This window comes from Trachypithecus francoisi, unplaced genomic scaffold (assembly GCF_009764315.1).
Source record: "Trachypithecus francoisi isolate TF-2019V2 unplaced genomic scaffold, Tfra_2.0 Lachesis_group1, whole genome shotgun sequence".
NCBI classification, from domain to species: domain Eukaryota; kingdom Metazoa; phylum Chordata; class Mammalia; order Primates; family Cercopithecidae; genus Trachypithecus; species Trachypithecus francoisi.
This window is the reverse complement of record NW_022681454.1, coordinates 102769401-102784873: the sequence shown is the minus strand read 5'-3', so window position 1 is coordinate 102784873 and position 15473 is coordinate 102769401. Positions and strand designations below refer to the sequence as shown.

Sequence of the window (15473 nt, the reverse complement as noted above, 5' to 3'; positions counted from 1 at the left end):
GCCCACTTTCTCTGAGGTGGACATTTACTTGTACATTGTCACAGTTAATAATATATTTCATAACTATAATATTTGTGCTTTGTTCACATGCCAAAAACCAATAAAAAAATAAAATGTTTACAGTATTATGGCTCTATAGTTGTTATTTAGTGCAAGTCCAAGCTGTATGCTCCGATATGTTTTTTTCCCAGAGTTTTAACTTCATGATCCCTGTGCCATAAAGAAGATTATTTATGATATCAAGATCAAATGGGTTTTTATTTCTTTCCTGCCAAGGGCAAAATATTATGCTGTAGTTGAGCATGCTTTATATTTTGGACTATGTAATTACATAGTTTTTAACCATCCCTACTTTCTTAATTGCCTTTCTGCTTTCTCCTGAGGAATAGGTAGGTGGATGTGCTTTCTTCACTGAGTCTTCTCATTCTTTGTATGATGCACATAGAAGCTTCCATTCTTCTGTTTGAAGTTTTTCCCCTTGAAGCCCAATGGCTTTCTGTTTAATTTGAACAGATTGCGTTCTAGTCCTTTTGAATTGCTCCTATCCTGGGTTTATATTCATTCTTGGGTAAATAACATTGTTTCTTAGCCCCTCATCTTCTGTTATTGGACTTCCTCCTATTTCCCTGGAATATATCCTAAGGAAGCTTGCTCACAAAAGGCATGTGAAAGGTAACTTTATTTTTTAATGTTTGTATGGCTATAAATTATAATTTGCTCTTATGACTGATAATTTGGCTGTATATAGAATCAGAAGTATTTTCCTTCAACTCTCAATCCTTCCATGTCTTCTAACTTTTTTTTCCTTTTTTTGAGCTGGAGTTGCGCTGTGTTGCTCAGTCTGGTCTGGAACTCCTGACCTCACATGATCCTCTCACCTCAGCCTCCCAAGTATCTGGGATCACAGGCACACGCCACCGCACCAGGCTCTCTTCAAACTTTCATTATTGCTGATGAGAATGCCAGTGTCACTTTAATTTGTTGATAGCGGAATCATTTTTTTCTCTCTGAAATGTTTAAAATTTTCTGGTTACGTTTGACGCTTTGAAAATGTATGGCAATGTTTATCTTCTCATAGGCTCTTAATTTCATTTTTTATAAGATAAAATTGACACATATTAAAACACACTGATTTTAAGTGGTCAGTTTAATGAGTTTTGATGCATGTATTCATCCATAGAACCACTACCAGCACAATCAAGATAGAAAATATTTCTACCACTACAGAAAGTTCCTCTGTTTCTGTTTATTCAACCCCCCTTTCCCATCTGCAGTACTATCTTCTGATTTTTATTGTTAATACTGTAATTTAGAACTATAGTTCTGGAATTACATTTAAATGGAGTCATACAGTATGCACTCTTGTGTCTGCTTCTTTCATAAACTTAATGTTTTTGAGGTACATCCATGTTTTGATGTGTTTGTTCCATTTTTCTTATTAAATAGAATTTCATGGTACAAGTATGTTAACTGATTCACTTGTGGAACATTTTCATTGCTTCTGGTTTTTAGCTATTAAGAGTACAGTTCCTGTGAACATACACATACAAGCAATTTTATGGACAAATATTTTCATTTTATTGGATAAACACCTAGTAGGATTGGAATTTCTGAGTCACAAGTTAGGGATATTTTTCAATTTAGAAGAGTTTTCCAAATATTTTCCAAAATTCTTTTGCCGTTTTACACTCACACTAGCAATATATCAAAGCTCCACTTCCACATTCTCCTCAACACTTGTTATTGCCAGTCATTTTAATTTTAGCCGTTGTAGAAGTTAAAGGGATTTTCATTTGCATTTCTCCCAATTAATGATATTAAGCAGTTTTTTCATGTGCTTATTGACTTTTCATGCCTTGTGTGAAAATATAGTTGTGACTTTTACCTATTTATGTATTGGCTTGTTTTATTATTGAATTGTGGTATTTCTTTATTTATTCCGAATACAGGTCAATTACATATAGACACACATATATTTGATTTTAAAAGGTCCTACGTTTACATAATGTCATATGTATATATAGACAGATATAAATAATATTTCCCTTTAACTCGAAGTTTTATTTTCTCGGGTGCCTTTTGATATGCAGATGTTTTTAATTGGTGAAGTCTACTTTGTCAAAATTGTCTTTTGCGACTAGTGCTTTGTTATATCATGTCTAAGAAATCTTTTCCTAGCCTAAGGTTGTAAAGATAATCTCTTATGTTTTCAATGAGAAGACTTAACAGTTTTACCTTTACATTGAAACCTATGATCCATTTTAGACTTTTGTGGATGTATCAGTAGAAGTTAAGGTTATTATTTTTTATATGAATATCTTTTTCCAGCACCATTTGTAAAAAAGACTTTCCTTGAACTCTTTTGAGTTCTGTTGAAAATCTATTTTATTTAAAAATTTTTAAATTATGAAATACGTGGTATTAACACACACATAGATAAATATAGAGCATGGAAATTACCAAGCATAATGATAACATGAACACCCATTAATTCACCAGCTAAAAACTAGGCTATTATTCAAGATTTTTGAAGCTTCTTGTGGATTTTTCCCTAACCTTACTCCTGCTTTAATTTGGTAGCAACCATATTCTGAGTTTTTTTTTTTTAATTCCCTTACTTGTTGAACATATTCTTACAATAGATGTAAGTATTCCAGAATTATTTTTTTGTTTTGTTTTTGAGTTTTATGAAAATTGGCATATTTTATGTTACTTTTTTCACTCAATATTCATCTATGCTATTAAATATTGCTATGGTTTGCTTATTTTTCATTATATATGCAGGTGAATATGCCACAATTTATTTAACCATTTGCCTGCCATTGGACATTTAAATTGTCTCCAGTTTGGGGATATTAGGAGCAATACTGCCTTGATCTTTCTTGCACAGGTCCACTCTGTGTGTGTGTGTGTGTGTGTGTGTATGTGTGTAGGAGTTTCTGTAGGAATATAGCGAGATAGTGTAAAACATTTCTGGTAATTTTACTAATTTACACTCCCACTTACAGCAAATTAGAGATCCTATTTTTCCACATCCTTCTAACATTATGTGTTATCAGATTTCTTAATTTTTAACTGTCTGGTAGATAAAAATTTTTGGTGGTTTTAATGTGCAACTCCTTGATTATTCATTAGGTTGTTTATCTTCCCATATATCTATTGGCCATTTGTCTTTATTCTTTTGTTTAATTTGTTTTTCTGTAACTTGTTTTATGTAATAGATGCAATATCTTCTCAAATCTTTCTATATTTATTAGTTAGTTTTTGTGTTTTTTCATAAATTATTTCAGTTGCTTCCAAAGCCAGATTTTTGGAGGTTTATTTTATTGTTTGCCCTTGATACTGTAGTCTTTCTTCAACTATCTGATGATTCTCAGACAACTCATTATTTAAGAGCTAAGGCTGCCTGGGAGCTTTGCGTATATGGACAGGCTTATTGACTGATAACCTTTTGGTTTAGGATCGCTGGGTGTACAGCCAAATCTTAGCTGGGGTCCTACAAATTCCAGAATTGTGAGGAGTTTGCTTTTCTTGCCAGTGTCCATAGCAACTACTGTAGTTCTCAGTTTGTTCAGCTTCTTTAGGAAAGAACCTTTTATTTTCAGAGTGTAAATAACTGCCTATGTTGTAGGACTGGTGGCAGAATTGACGCTTCTAATTATTCAACACTTCACTCTTTTGATTTCAAACCCTCTTTGACTGCTGTTTACCATTGTTCCCGCCTTCTCTAAGTCTGAAGCCTCTGAATCTGAAAGGGCCAAACAAACCTCGTGATTAATAGACCGGGTGCGGTGGCTCACGCCTGTAATCCCAGCTGTTTGGGAGGCCGAGGCAGGAGGATCACAAGGTCAGGAGATTGAGATCATCCTGGCTAACACGGTGAAACCCCGTCTCTGCTAAAAATACAAAAAAATTAGCCTGGTGTGGTGGTGGCGCAGTCCCAGCTACTCGGGAGGCTGAGGCAGGAGAATGGCTCACTGAGGCGAAGCTTGCAGTGAGCCGAGATCGCGCCACTGTACTCCAGCCTGGGCGACAGAGCGAGACTCCATCTCAATAAAAAAACCCAAAAAACAAAGAAAAACCAAACCTCTTGACTATTATAGGTTGTAGCTTATTTCTTTCTGCTTCTTGTGACAATACTCTTCCATATATATTTTGTTTTGTACAAGTTTCTAGAAATCTTTCATTACCTCATGGCCTGTTTCCTTTTTCTTCCTTAGTAAGGGTTTATACTTTTAAAAATATTTTTAATGATTTCAGTAAGGTTTCTGGTCAGACAAAAGTGGTTTTATTGAATTGGAATTCCAGCATATTTATCAAAAAGCTGAGAAGGGAAAAATGCAGGGCTTTACCAGTAGAATGTCTTTTTAGTGAGGTCCATGAGTAAAATATTTTTTACCCGTGTCAGAAGACCTTTTTTGTTTTGCTTTGTTTTGTTTTGTTTTGTTATGGTTGCCTTAATGTGATTCAGATTGATATGGAGCAAGTTTCCTAATCTCCAGGCTACTACCTTACACAACTTTGGGGGCACCGTTTATTTTGGAGTAAGTACAAATAGGATGCCTCATGCTATACACGTAGAACAACTATCTCTAAACTTGAGCCAGTAGCTCTATCAGGATTATTAAAAGGATTAAATCAGATCATACATTATGTAAAACATCTAGCATAAAAATGAAAATTGCTTATTTAATATTATAGAGCCTTCTTTTAATCTAGTTTAAGCTTTACTACTATTAATAAGGTCCCTGATTAATTACCAGTTGGTATCTATATTCCCTCTTTCCTGACTTACCTCACTGTATGAGAAGGAAGGTTCTTGATGGTATGTGGATTATTCAATCTTTAGGTAAAGAGAGGAGCCTTATTGGCTGGGTGTGGTGGCTCACGCCTGTAATCCCAGCACTTTGGGAGACTGAGGTGGGTGGATCAGGAGGTTCAAGTCCAGCCTGGCCAACATAGTGAAACCCCATCTCTACTAAAAATACAAAAAGTTAATTGGGCTTGGTCGTGGGTGCCTCTACTCGGGAGGCTGAGGCAGAATTGCTTGAACCCTGGAGGCGGAGGTTGCAGTAAGCGGAGATCGTGCCACTGTACTCCAGCCTGGGTGACAGTGCGAGACTCTGTCTAAAAAAAAAAGAGAAGAGCCTTATTAATAATAGGAAGATGCAGTAACAAACTTCCTCTACTCTTTAAACTGCCAGATGTCGTTGAGAATGGAATCATCTTTTCTTTTTTATGCCATTGAAAATCTTTGAGTTTGATTCAGAGCTGCAATATAAATTTATGCTGAGGTGTTTTGTCCTCTGATATTTTAGAATTTTCTTACTGTGATATTTTTACTGTGAAGCGTTCAGATTGGCATTTTCCTCCAAGTTGTATGTTAATTGTGTTTAAGGTTTGGTCTGTCTGGCTTAATATTTGGTGTGTCCTAAAATTCTCTCCTTTTCCAGATTATCTTAGAAGACCTAGAATTCCAAAAATGTTTCCCCTGGAGGACGCTGAAATGGGAGCCTTTACCTTCTTTGCCTCGGCTCTGCCACATGATGTTTGTGGAAGCAATGGGCTTCCTCTTACGCCAAATTCCATCAAAATTTTAGGGCGCTTTCAAATCCTTAAAACCATCACCCATCCCAGACTGTGCCAGTATGTCGATATTTCTAGGGGAAAGCATGGTAAGTTATTTTCTTTTTTTTCCTATTTATTTCTCTACTTTGTTACCCAAAGTTATAAATACTGTATCCACTAAATATATAAAGCTATCATCAGTTCCTGTGCACACATGTCCTTCTTTCTCTCCTCCTTTTCCCCCACCCTGCCTCTCTCTCATACACTTGCCCATTTATTTGCAAATCTACCAGGTAAAATTCAAACTCTTTACTAGGCTATTGCATGCAAAAATCCTTCATCTAGTCCTTGATCCAGTCTGTGCTGTCCTCTTTCGATGTATTGCTTGTTGTTTCCATTAATTTAACCCTTCATTCCAGCCAAGCTGAGTTGCTTTGAGGTTTTTTGATTCACATATCCTTGATTTTGTTCTTTGCAATTTTCTCTCATGGATTATTCTATGAGGGAGGGGCAAAGGTAACAGAAATTTATACTGAGCAGAGTGGCCAAATATACGCATTCAGTAAGCTATGGGAGGAGTCATGAATATTTATGAAAGGAGGACCATGTGTATGTGCATTTAAACTTCATTCCCCTTCAAGCCGCTTCATGGGTCCCACATATAAAAAATGGCAACGTTGGCATGATCTGACGATCATGATCCGAGGATGGAGTTTTTGACCCTCTGACGTCAAAGGTGGACCAGAGGACACGAAAACCCTTACTGCTCATTCTTGGTAGACTGGCCAGAACCACTCCATGATTGGTTATCAGGCAAATGGTTGCTTATCAGGCAAAAAAGAAGGGGTAGTGTCAGACAGTTGGTTGATATCAGTTGTGAAATCTTTTGAAAGGGCTGGTTTTCGCTAAGTCCCTAGGGAAGAAAGCCTAATCATGGTTAAGAAGGTGGTATAATGAGATAGTCTGACCCTAAGTCCTATCATGGCTGAGAACTCAGTTTTCAAAGTTATTCTGGGGTCCCCTTGGCCAAGAGATGGTCCCTTTAGTCAGTTGAAGGGCTTTGAAGATTACTTTTAGTTTACAGTAAACATGTAAGGAAATGAAATTTTAAGTTTAAAATTGTAGCTTCAGTAGGCTTTAGGAAGTCTGTGAACCCCTCAAATTACTATAAAATTGTATATGTGTGTATACATATGTACACATGTGTTTGCTGAATAATGAAAATTCATAGTTTTTCACAGATTTTCAAAAAGGATTCCTAATGTAAAAAAAAAAGAGGGGAGAGGGGGCTTAAAAGCACTGGTGTAGAGTATCAAGGGGTATGGAGAGATCATCTTCTTTACTTAAGGCTAACTTGAGAAGTTCTAATGTCAGGTCCTAGTCTTTTCAAAATTGATTTAACCTGCACCTAGTGTTGCACCATGTCATATATTTACCAGTCAGGAGACCCACAGTCAGGGCCACTGTGTGGGGTTTTGCCACACTGCATAAAAGCTTCTGGATAATGGAGTAAGTGGGAGCTGAAATCTGATTCTCTGATTTATTCTAGGGGGAGGGGTGCTTTTCCTAATTTGCTTAAAGAGAACTGTGAAAACTAGTGGTAACTGTATCTATAGTAGACTACAGATAGCTCCAGCCATTTGCTGAAAGCTCAGAAAATAACTTTTGGTGAGTTAATTTTTGTTCAAAAAATAATTTTTTGCCAAAGATTTTTATTTGTTACCTGGCTTCAATGACATTAAGTAGATGTTGAAAAGTTACGGGGATCATTTGGGGCTTTTTACATCCCCAAGCAATGTAATAGATATTTTCAATCCCTGTATACTTCAATACGCTATTACCCTTAATTCAGCTATAGATTCTAAAAAATTGCCAGTTGTAGAGTTGGCCTATTTCCAAAACCATTCTTTGGTTGTCAGTACAGTAGATGCTCAGTATTAACCATGGGTGGTGAACATCTGTAAATTTGGCAGAGGCCTGTCTTTCCAAACTCTTGCCACCAAGAGCCCTTTGTTTATTCCCACTGTATCTGGAAGCCCCTTTGGAGTTTCACTTTATGTATTTGGGGTTTTTCCTCTGACCAATTTTTCCTAGGCCTTTTCCCAATTGACAAAATAGTCCTAAAGCTCCTTCTTTTCCTTCCTCTACCTAACTTGGCCTCTATAAACACTGAATTAGGAACTGTGTTATAGCATGATTCTCTTTGGGGAGCATTCTTGCTAATTTTGCCCATGAACCTTCTTTTTGATTATCAAAGTCAGGTAGGAACTGATCCCCTTAGAAACTGTAATTGTTTTACTGATTGTTGTTCTCTGAGGCCAGTTCAACGGTATGGTTAGTCCCCTTAGCCCTGTCCATCATACAGCTGTTTACTCTGCTTCCCTGACTTGCCCTGCTCCTCATGTATCTCAGCAGCCCTCTCTGCTAGGGTAACGTAGGTCATGAATATATGTAAAGTTTATATATTTTAAGTCTAGTTGTCTGAAATGAAAATGTCGATTGTCATTAGGCTAGGGAATTTGATTATTTTGTTTTTATTGGCAATGTTGAACATTCTGAAAAGTTGTGTATATGAGGAATAATTTACTGTTAGAGTAACTGCTTATGCAAAAGTCTGTTTGTTCTAAAACATTCTAGTCAGTTCAGTTGCATCTACTTTGAAAAATTTGAAAAGTTTCTGCTGAACAATCTCCTTAGTGAAAGTATTTCTTAGTGTGAACACCTATTTTTCAATGGTGTAATACCACATAACTTTGATTTGTGTCTTCTCAAAGAATTTTGATTTTGATTCTACTTTTCCTCTTTTATTCCGTTTTTGCTATGCAGATATCTTACTATTGTTAGTCATGCCCCCTCCCACCCTGCATGTTATTAAGTCAATAACAATTAACTTCTTACTTGGAGTCACATACTCCTCTTACATGTGGTCTGTTTTAGTAACAATATGTTTTCACATATTATGTTAGCTCAGAAGTCAAGGTTTCACTGTTTTCTATAGATCATTCAAAACTAATCAAAGATGATAATATTTTCTTGCTAACTCAGCAGGATGAAGTTTTTAATCTCAGGAATGGTAGACACTTTATTAGAATTTCAGAACTTTTTTTCTAATAGAAGAAAATATCTTTAGGAGAAAAGAAGCCAGTAAAGGCTGAAAATACTGTGTTAACAAATTTTCTTTTCTTTTGAGCTTGAAATCTCAGCTGTGTTTAGAAGCAGAGTGAAGATTATAAATGGTAGTGCATCCTTTTTAATTTGGTATTGATTATCCAGAAATCTTTCAATGATTGCTGGTGAAATCAAGAATAAAAATTATTTTATTTGAAATTAAAGTATAGAATAATAAAATTATATGGAACTGTAAGATAATTTATTCTGTATCTCTAGCATATAAATTTTAATCTGTGTTTGTATTAGTTTCATAAGAGAAACAACAAATTATATAATTATATAAATTATATATATAATATACGTTATATAAGTATATTAAAAATATTGCTGAGAATTGGTGTGCATGATTGTGGGGGCTGCTAGGCAAGTTTGAAATTCATGAGGAAGGTCATCAAGAAGGACAAGCTAAACTTTTGGGCAGAGGCTGAAGCTGTCATCCACAAGTGGAATTTATTCTTCTTCAGGGAAGCTTCAGTTCTGCTCATAGTTATTTATTTTTTATTTATTTATTTTTCAGAGACAGGAGTCTCACTATATTGCCCAAGCTGGTTTTGAACTCCTGGTTTGAAGTGATACTCCTGTCTCAGCCTCTCCTGTAGCTGGGATTACAGGTGTGAGCCAGTGTACCTGGCTTTCAATTCTGCTCTTAAAGGCTATTAAACTGATTGAATCAGGATTATCCAGATTATCTAGGATAATTTCCCTTCAAGTAAACTGATTATAGACTTTATTCATTTGCAAAATAATTTCACAGCAACATCCAGATTAGTATTTGATTGAATGACTGGATCCTATAGTCCCGCCAGGTTGACTCATAAAACTGACCATTGCAGTGTTCTGGTACCAGTACTATTCTTTAAGCGTAGTATTTTTCTTTGTTGGTTTTGAACTGTATAAACACTTACTGAAATATCATATTTTAAAGGTGATGAGCTAGTCTCGATTTTTACTGTGAATAACAAAAGTGATGCAGTAAATATATTCTAACAACCATTTATATTATTTTAAGGGATTCATGATTCACCTCTTTCTCTAAATTAAAAAAAAAAAACGCTACTTTTGAAAACTTTATTTTACTTTCCCTACCCCTTATTCAACTCCTTTATTCTTGCTTAAATGTGTGTTCTCTTCGGTTTCTTAGTGTTAACTTTGTATTAGCCTGTTTTCACGCTGCTGATAAAGACATACCCGAGACTGGGCAATTTATACAAGAAAAACCTTTAATGGATTTATAGTTCCATGTGGCTGGTGAGGCCTCACAGTCGTGGTGGAAGGCGAGAAGGAGCAATTCACGTCTTACATGGATAGCAGCAGGCTGAAAAAAGAGAGCTTGTGCAAGGAAACTCTCCCTTATAGAACCATCAGAGCTCATGAGACTTATTAATTATCACAAGAACAGGCAAAGACCTGGCCCTGTGATTCGGTTACCTCCCACTAGGTCCCTCCCACAACACATGAGAATTCAAGATGAGATTTGGGTGGGAACACAGCCAAACCCTATCAAACTTAAAACACACAATTTGGGCTAGAGACACTACATCATACTTGGGGTTCCTCAAATCTTTGTTAGAAGAAAGACTATTTTGCAATTATTATATATTCTACTCTTTAAAGTTCATCTTAGCATCACATTTTTTTAAAATAAATAATGCTACTACATTGATGATTTATATTTGGCACATTATGTTTCCCAAATGCTTTATTCAGTGAAATTCTATTGTTTTTATAACATGTTATTTTTAAACAGTGGTCCAGAGATTTTAGAATGAAGACTCTCGAAAGATTTCTTTAAAAAACATGGTTCATACTGGAAATATTGTTTGGTATACACTACATTATCTCTGGGAGAAACTTTGATGTTCTGCCAAGGATTATGGCTCTGCAGTATTAAAACTATGCTTAATAGTTCCATAGAATCTTAAAGCTTTGGCAAACACTTGTTTATGATATTTTGAAGGGGTTTCCAAAAGCCTGAAAAATTTTAGTTGTGCCAGATACTTTGGAATCTCTTATAGATATGGAGAATTATGAATATCCAATTTAAAATGGTTAATTAATGGAATATGCACATTTTAATAAATTATTTTATTTTTGTTTTACATGAAAGTCAGTGCTACTGAGTTATACTGAGTTTATGATATGGGCATGTAATTTTCTACACAGGACAGAGCTCTGTTTAGTGACTGTGGTCATATGAGATTCTTCATTTCTAATGGCCACATCATGCCTTTGCTAAAGCTAATTCATTTAACAGTTATCTTTATATTACATGCCTGTATGTTGTAGGTGACATTCTACACACATGTGATGCAGTACACCTGTGTGCACTAGGCACCTGTGATGTACTACTGTGATGCACCTGTGTGCAACTACTGATGCACTGCAAGGCACCTGTGATGAGACCCACCTCATTCCTGCCATCACAAAATATATTATCTGATAGGAAAAAAGATATCACAGTAGTTCCCCCTTTTCCTCAGGGGATATGTTCCAAGAAGTTTCCTGCCACTCCCACTGGATGTCTGAAACAGGATTGTACAGAATCTGATTCTCATCAGTCATAACATGTTTCTGTGTATGTCTTCTACCCACAAATTTAATGCCTTTTCCATCTTAGATAGTCACCTGTCTTGCACTGTGGTCATAATTTTGTAGTTTGAGGCATGACAACAAAACTAGCATGATTTTCTTTTTTCTTAAATTTCACGAATAGAAAATTTCTTACCATATATCTTAACAACTGATTTTTTTTTCTTTCCTTATCAAGTTGAGAACTTTCACCTTTTCACTTGAAGGAAACACTTTACGTCGTCTTTTTGTTGTTGTTGTTTTTAAGACAGAGTCTCACTGTGTTGCCCAGGCTGGAGTGCAGTGGCATGATCTTGGCTCACTGCAAGCTCCGCCTCCCAGGTTCATGCCATTCTCCTGCCTTATCCTGTAGCTGGGACTACAGGCGCCTGCCACCACGCCTGGCTAATTTTTTTTTTTTTTTTTGTATTTTTAGTAGAGATGAGATTTCACCGTGTTAGCTAGGGTGGTTTCCTGACCTCGTGACCTGCCCACTTCGGCCTCCCAAAGTGTTGGGATTACAAGCTTGAGCCACCACACCCAGCCACATCTTCTTTTTGGCATATATTAATTGCTGGTGAGATATTTCATTATGCTACTCAGAATGGCATGCAATTTAAAACTTAAAAATTGTTTATTTCTAGAATATTCCATTTAAAATTTTTGCAAACTGCAGAAAGTAAAACCATGAATAAGTTGGAGTTATTGATGATGCTGGCTGGACCAAAATAAAAATGCAACAAATTATTAGAGTTGAAACAAGTGCTACGAAAGAAAATTAAAATGTGGAATAGAGTATGTTGTAGGAGAGCAAATTGATGTTGGGAGGTCCAGAAAAGTTTCCCTTGAGGAAGTCACATTTAACTGAGCCCTGAATAATGAATAATAATAAAAACTAACAATTAGCTAGTGCTTGTTATGTGCCAGACATTATTCTAGGCTTTTATTATATATTAACTCTTTTCAACCTCACAACAACCCTGTGAGGTAGGTGGCTATTCTTCTCTTCATCTTACAGAAAAAAAACTGGCATAGAGAGGTTAGAAAATTTCCCTGCGGTCACATAGTTAATTAGTAATAAAACTGGGATTTGATCCCAGATAAAATAGTCTATACTCTTAACCACTATGTGGGAAAGATCATTTGAGGCAGTAAGAACCCATGTGTAAGTGCCCTAAGGCAGGAAGCCAGAAGGAAGATCAGTGTGATGGAAGTTGGTAAACTAAGATAAAATAACATAGATGAAGCTAGAGAGGGAGTTCCATATTCAGACTTCTTATGATTTTATCACTTGGGCTTTAGTGCGAAAATATGTTGGAAAGAAATAGGAATTAATGTGAGAAGATCAGTTAAAAGATTGTTGTAGTTCTCTAATGAGATGATGCTGGCTGGGCCCAGATTGTGGCAGATGGAGCAAACTATATAGATTCTAGAAATATTTGAGAGTTAAAAATAGCAGTACTCTGTTTATTTGGATTTGAGAAGGGGAGATTACTGTTTAGTTTCTAGCTAGAGCAGTTGACTGGATAGTGATATCATTGACTGAAATAGTATTAAAGGGGACAGACTTTAACAGTAAATTATAAGTTGAGTTTTGGTTCTCTTGAGTTTCAGGTGACTTTTATATTAAAAACCTGTAATATGGGCTATAAAAGCCTGCAGTTCAGAAGGGAGTTTTGGGCTTGCAATAAAATCTCAGAGTTTTTCAGCCTTGCGAATAGATGAGAAAACAGGAAAAAGACCCTGAATCAAAGGTGGAGAGACTGGTAGCATTTCAATTTGGGTAGAAGAGGTAAAGATTTACAGAGGATACTGAGGGGAGGGAGCCAGATAAATGTAAGGAAAATGGACAAAACATGGTAAGATGAAAAGCAAAGGAATGCAGTTTCTTGTTTTGGTTTTCTGATAAGGTTGACAGCTTTTTTCTTCTGGAATTTTACCATTGTACTAAATTGCTTGGAGCTTACCTTTGCATACTCTTTTCTTTATTAAATAAATAACTTGACCTTTTATTTCATGGTTTCCTTTCCTTTTTCTTTTTCTTTTTTTCTCATTAAATGTTCTTTTAAATTTAATTTTCTTTAAATTCCTGTTAAATATTCCTGTTCACCTCCCTCTCTAGCTTCATCATTTGCTATTTCATTTTATTCCTATTCCTCTACGATTGAAATCTTTTATCAAAAAATGATAATATTCATATATAGCATTTTTAATTTTTGTGTTTCAGATCATTCTGTATAATCCCATTTTGCTAGACAGAGTAAACTTAGATATGATCCAAGATAATACTTTGCTCGACACTTGACATGCCTGCCTGAACACAGTTGTCCATCTCTCCTTCCCCTATTCAAGACCATGCCTTAATCCAGTCATTACTGAACTATTTTATATACTAGATTTCCTACTCTGAACTCCCTCTTTCCCATCTTCTTCTGTCTCTTTTTTCTACCTTGGCTACTTTTTCACTTTCACCAAACTTCCATTTTACAGTTATCATTATTCCTAGTTTCTTTGCACCTTTACTTTATCTAGTCTCAGTCTGTCATTGTGTTTTGTGTTAAACTTCTTCCTTATTTTACTTAGAATCCATTTTGCATAGATACTGACAACACTCCAACTTCTTTTGAACCAAACTCCTCAAATAACCTTGTCAAATCTCCAAAAGCTTGGAAACCCAGTTGTACTTTTCTTTTGTTCCTCTTAGATTCATTGTCAAACATCATGTTACTGACTTGGGATAATGGATGAGGCAAAAAAAAGTATGGACTGGCCCTTAGAACTGTGCCATCTTGATCAGTTGATCTGTGGGAAAATAAAAATGACATCATAATGTTGATCATGTCTACCACTATTTTATATTATTTAATCTCAGCAGACCCTATGATGTTACAAACTACAGTTGACCCTTGAACAACATGGGTTTGGATGCACACATCCACTTAAATATGCAGATTTTTTTCCAATGAATTTATATTGGAAAATTTTTTGGACATTTTTGACAATTTGAAAAAACTCATTGATGAACCATGTAGCCTAGAAATATAGAAAAAAAAAAAAAGATGTGTCATGGATACATAAAATAAATGTAGATACTATTCTGTTTATGTGTTGTCAATAAGGCTTCCAGTCAAGAGTAGGCAATTAATAGTTAAGTTTTGGGAGAGTCAAAAGTTATAGGTGATTTTTGACTGTGTAGGGAGTTGGCACCTTGAAGAAACCCCTGCGTTGTTCAAGTGTTAACAATAATTCTAGGTTGATTTTCTTTCTCTGTAGTTATGATTCGGATCATTTCTACTTTTTTTCAAGTTTCTGAATGCAATTTCAAAGATCTGTGTTTAAAACCAGAGTGTCAGGCAATCTGTACCTAGCTCCTTTCCCCTTCTTTCAAAATTCTTTATATATGAATCTAATCTTTTACTTCTTTCTTCCAATCTGTGTCAGAAGAAGGGTGAGTTATTTTTTCCCCAAGGACAGTCTTTCCGCCTGTTTTTCCTGATGGACATAAGAAAAACTCTAGCAGAAGAAAAATACAAGATAAAAAAATAGTTATTGTTTTATTAGATGTTTATTATCCTATATACTTGGTAATAATGTAGTTAATATAGAGTTTGAAAAGCTCTTTTAAAATATTGTTATGGGTGTTATATGTTAATATCATCAGTAGAGAATATTATTTTGTTTTTAACATGTCTGATTGATAAAATATAACATGGGTTTGCTTTGTTTTACTCAGAACGACTAGTGGTCGTGGCTGAACATTGTGAACGTAGTCTGGAAGACTTGCTTCGAGAAAGGAAACCTGTGAGGTACTGTAGAGTATCAGAACAATTAAATGAAAAGCAGAACTTGGCAAACAAAAAGGCATTTTGTTTAAACTGCAGGGTTTTGGTTTCTTTTGTTACTTAATGATAAAAGTAGGTGCAAATTTTCATTTGAGAAAATTTAATTTACAGATTACATAGGAATTCAATATTAACATAGTCCAGTGTTCATCTTTTGTGAGGTAGGCATTCTCTGAAATATTTCAAAAAAGTTATTCAAAAGGGGATATATAAAAATTTGAAACCTTCTTAGTACTAAGCATTTCAGTAGCTGAGATTAAGATTATTTTCCTGTATTTTTAGTAGAGAGGAGCTTCACTGTTTTGGCCAGGCTGGTCTCAAACC

General features: G+C 35.4%; 1 protein-coding gene across 3 annotated transcripts in view; it reads left to right on the top strand.

The window, feature by feature from the left end:
• The window catches only part of TBCK (TBC1 domain containing kinase), a 261067-nt gene that overhangs the window by 2058 nt on the left and 243536 nt on the right, over positions 1-15473 (top strand). For 2 of the 3 annotated variants that reach the window (XM_033214929.1, XM_033214931.1), the window contains exons 2-3: positions 5454-5675; positions 15041-15113. In XM_033214929.1, coding sequence (XP_033070820.1) covers positions 5483-5675; positions 15041-15113 — 266 coding nt within the window. In that variant the 5' untranslated portion in view covers positions 5454-5482. Of the gene's footprint in view, positions 1-5453; positions 5676-15040; positions 15114-15473 lie in introns of those variants that run through there. The other variant, XM_033214930.1, reaches the window with a different exon arrangement.